A 3,233-nucleotide genomic window follows, 5' to 3' on the forward strand; every position below is an offset into this window, starting at 1 on the left:
GTGATGCAATCTCAGCTCACTGCAATCTCCATCTCCTGGGTTCAAGCGATTCTCCTGCCTCAGCCTCCCGAGTAGCTGGGGTTACAGGCATGTGCCACCACACCCAGCTAATTTTTAAATTTTTCGTAGAGATGGGGTTTCACCGTGTTGGCCAGGCTGATCTTGGACTCCTGACCTCAAGTGGAGTCTGCCTTGGCCTCCCAAAGTGCTGGGACACAGGTGTGAGCCACTGTGCCCAGCATAAAAGCCATTTAATAGCTTTTTCTTCTTTTTCACTGAATGTCCTTTTATCTTGCAGCTATGTGAATGCACTGCCTAGTCATAATAAACAAGAAAGAGAAAGCAGAGCACCCCTTTCCTGGATAGCTGGCTTGGCCATGACCCTGGGCACACCTGGAGTTGTTGGGGGTGTCTGTTTCCATGGCGAAGTTATAGAACAGTGGGCGCCCTTCAAACGGGCTAGAGCCTCCATGTCTCAGCGAGGCCATCTTCTTGCTCTCTTGAGGTTTGGGCTGTGTCCTCTGATGCCATATTGTCAGCCCAGACAGGCAGTGTGGTCAGGGCTCCTGGCAAGGGCCTTTGAGACACAGCCACTGCCCCTCCTTGGTGGTGGTGACTTGGGACGCAACCTGCCTGTGACTGGAGCTGGGGTGACGGTTAAGATGAGTGGAGATGTGGCCTGGCACGGGGCCTCACGCCTGTAATCCCAGCGCTTTGGGACGCCAAGGCGGGCGGATCACGAGGTCAGGAAATCGAGACCATCCTGGCTACCATGGTGAAACCCCATCTCCACTAAAAATACAAAAAAATCAGGAGATGGAGACCATCCTGGCTAACTCGGTGAAACCCCATCTCTACTAAAAATACAAAAAATTAGCCGGGCGTAGTGGCAGGCGCCTGTAGTCCCAGCTACTCGGGAGGCTGAGGCAGGAGAATGGCGTGAACCCGGGAGGCGGAGCTTGCAGTGAGCCAAGATCACGCCACTGCACCCCAGCCTGTGCGACAGAGCGAGACTCCATCTCAAAAAAAAAAAAAAAAGAAAAAAAAAGAGATGAGTGGAGATGCTGGGCCGGTGAGGTCTGGTTCCCAGACTGGACCTGCAAAGCAAGAGAAAGGGTTTCTGGAGCTTTTTTTTGACATGGAGTCTCACTCTGTCACCCAGGCTGGAGTGCAGTGGTGCAATCTTGGCTCACTGCAGCCTCCACCTCCTGGGTTCAAGTGATTCTCCCACCTCAGCCTCCCGAGTAGCTGGGATTACAGGTGCACGCCACCACGCCTGGCTGGTCTCAAAACTTCTGACCTCTCGTGATCCACCTGCCTCAGCCTCCCAAAGTGCTGGGATTACGGGTGTGAGCTACAGCGCCTGGCCCCTGAAGCTTCTTAGTGAGCCATAGTGGTGGCTTCCAGGAGAGATCTCTGAACACCTGGTCTGGGGGCATGGAGCCTGGTGGGGTTAGGGTCAGAGGGGAGCAGCCCTTGTGGGGTGTGCAGGTTCCAGGGATGCACACAGGCCTGTGTTCCTGCCCAGCGTGGCCTCTCAGGCTGATGTGAATGGCGATGGCTGCTCTTGACTGGAGGGAGTTGGGATGGCCTTGTCCACATGACCAAATGCAGGTGTCCCGATGGACCTGCTGGGGAGGCGTAAGCGCCCCCATTCCCAGAGGGGAGGGAGCCACGGCTCAGAGAAACTGTCTCCTCCTGAGAGGTAGGGTCAGGTCGGCCAGCACCAGTGCCTGCCTCCTCCGGGTGCACCACCCCCACTCGTGGTATGCTGGGTCTTATTTTTCAGGTGACGATGCCTGGGGAACCCATGGATGTGGCATGTGGCGTGGACCACATGGTGACCTTGGCCAAGTCATTCATCTAAACCTCCCTCACCTGCTTGGGCGATCCTGGCCTGGGAACCACTGGCACTGCTTGGCAGAGGCCAGCGTGTGACCAGCCCCCCAGGGTTCTTGGATGGTGGTGGCAGAGGACCCTGCGTGCAGTGTGATGCTGTCTCCTGAATCCCTTAGCGGGTACCTCCCAGGAGGATTGGGGTAAGGTCCCTCTCCAGTTGCGGGTGAGGCCTGCGGAACTCAGCACGGGACAGCAGCCTTTGGTGGGCCACTGTGGCCCGCGCGTCTCTGCTCTCTCCAAGTAACATGCGACGGTGTCTGGTGTCACGTCTCGCCTGAGAAGCCCGTCTTAGGAAAGCTTAGCTTGAAGACAGTGCTCGGGAGGTTTCTCCTCTCTCTGTCATGGCAGTCTCTTGGTTTGTGTCTGTCCAAGGCCATGCGTGTGCTTCGGACCGAGCCCCAGCTTAGGCGAGGGAGCCAGGCTGACTTCGGCCCTCGGTTTTCATTCAAGCCAGTCTGCTTATGGCCCTTCCTGGCCGCCTGCCACAGCACAAGCTCACTGGGGGGACACCAGAAGCACCATGGCCTGGGATTCCATCTGGAGCTGTCTGCAGGCGCCAGCCCCAGCCTCCCACCACGCTCACTGCCTGGCTTGGAAAAGTTAAGAATCCCCTCAGGAAGAGAATCGAGGCCAAGTTCCTGTGGGCCCCGGGCCCCGAGCACATCCGCCAAGGCTCAGCTGCAGTGCCAGGCGAGAAGGGAGATCCAGAAATCGCGAACAACGTTTGATTTAGTAGCGTGACTTGCCTTTCCCTTTAAAAACATCTTTTACAAGTCTGTCTTGGAATAAAGTCTATTTTCTGTCTTTTGGTTTTTAAGATCTGAGGAGGTCTTCTTAAAATCTTATTTGATCATTTAGAGTTTTGCTTTTATAAACAAGCCTTTTGATACAGAGGCAGAAGCCAGTGAAAAATACTTTTATAGAGATGAGGTCTTTTGATTTTTTTTTTTTTTTTTATAGAGACAAGGTCTTGCTATGTTGCTTAGGCGCAAACCCCTGGCCTCAAGCCATCCTCCTGCCTAGGCTTCCCAGAGTGCTAGGATTATAGGTGCAAGCTACCGTGCTCAACTGAAAAATAGTTTAGAAGACAGTCCTACTTGACAAATATTTTCTTTTTTCTTTTTTTTTTTGAGACGGAGCCTTGCTCTGTTGCCTAGGCTGGAGTGCAGTGACTCAATCTCAGCTCACTGCAAGCTCCGCCTCCTGGGTTCAAATTATTCTGCCTCAGCCTCCTGAGTAGCTGGGACTACAAGTATGCGCCACCACACCCAGCTAATCTTTTTTTTTTTTTTTAGTAGAGATGGGATTTTGCCATGTTGGCCAGGCTGGTCTCG

The 3,233-nt window shown here is 54.0% G+C and overlaps 1 protein-coding gene across 2 annotated transcripts in view; it reads left to right on the top strand.

The window, feature by feature from the left end:
- The window catches only part of RCC1L (RCC1 like), a 35,095-nt gene extending 32,372 nt beyond the window's left edge, over positions 1 to 2,723 (top strand). For both annotated transcript variants that reach the window (XM_026456600.1, XM_026456601.1), the window contains one exon: positions 1,790 to 2,723. In XM_026456600.1, the coding sequence (XP_026312385.1) occupies positions 1,790 to 1,867 (78 nt within the window). In that variant the 3' untranslated portion in view covers positions 1,868 to 2,723. The remainder of the gene's footprint in view (positions 1 to 1,789) is intronic.
- Positions 2,724 to 3,233: the final 510 nt, after the last annotated feature.

Source organism: Piliocolobus tephrosceles, chromosome 8, assembly GCF_002776525.5.
Source record: "Piliocolobus tephrosceles isolate RC106 chromosome 8, ASM277652v3, whole genome shotgun sequence".
Classification (NCBI taxonomy): Eukaryota; Metazoa; Chordata; class Mammalia; order Primates; family Cercopithecidae; genus Piliocolobus; species Piliocolobus tephrosceles.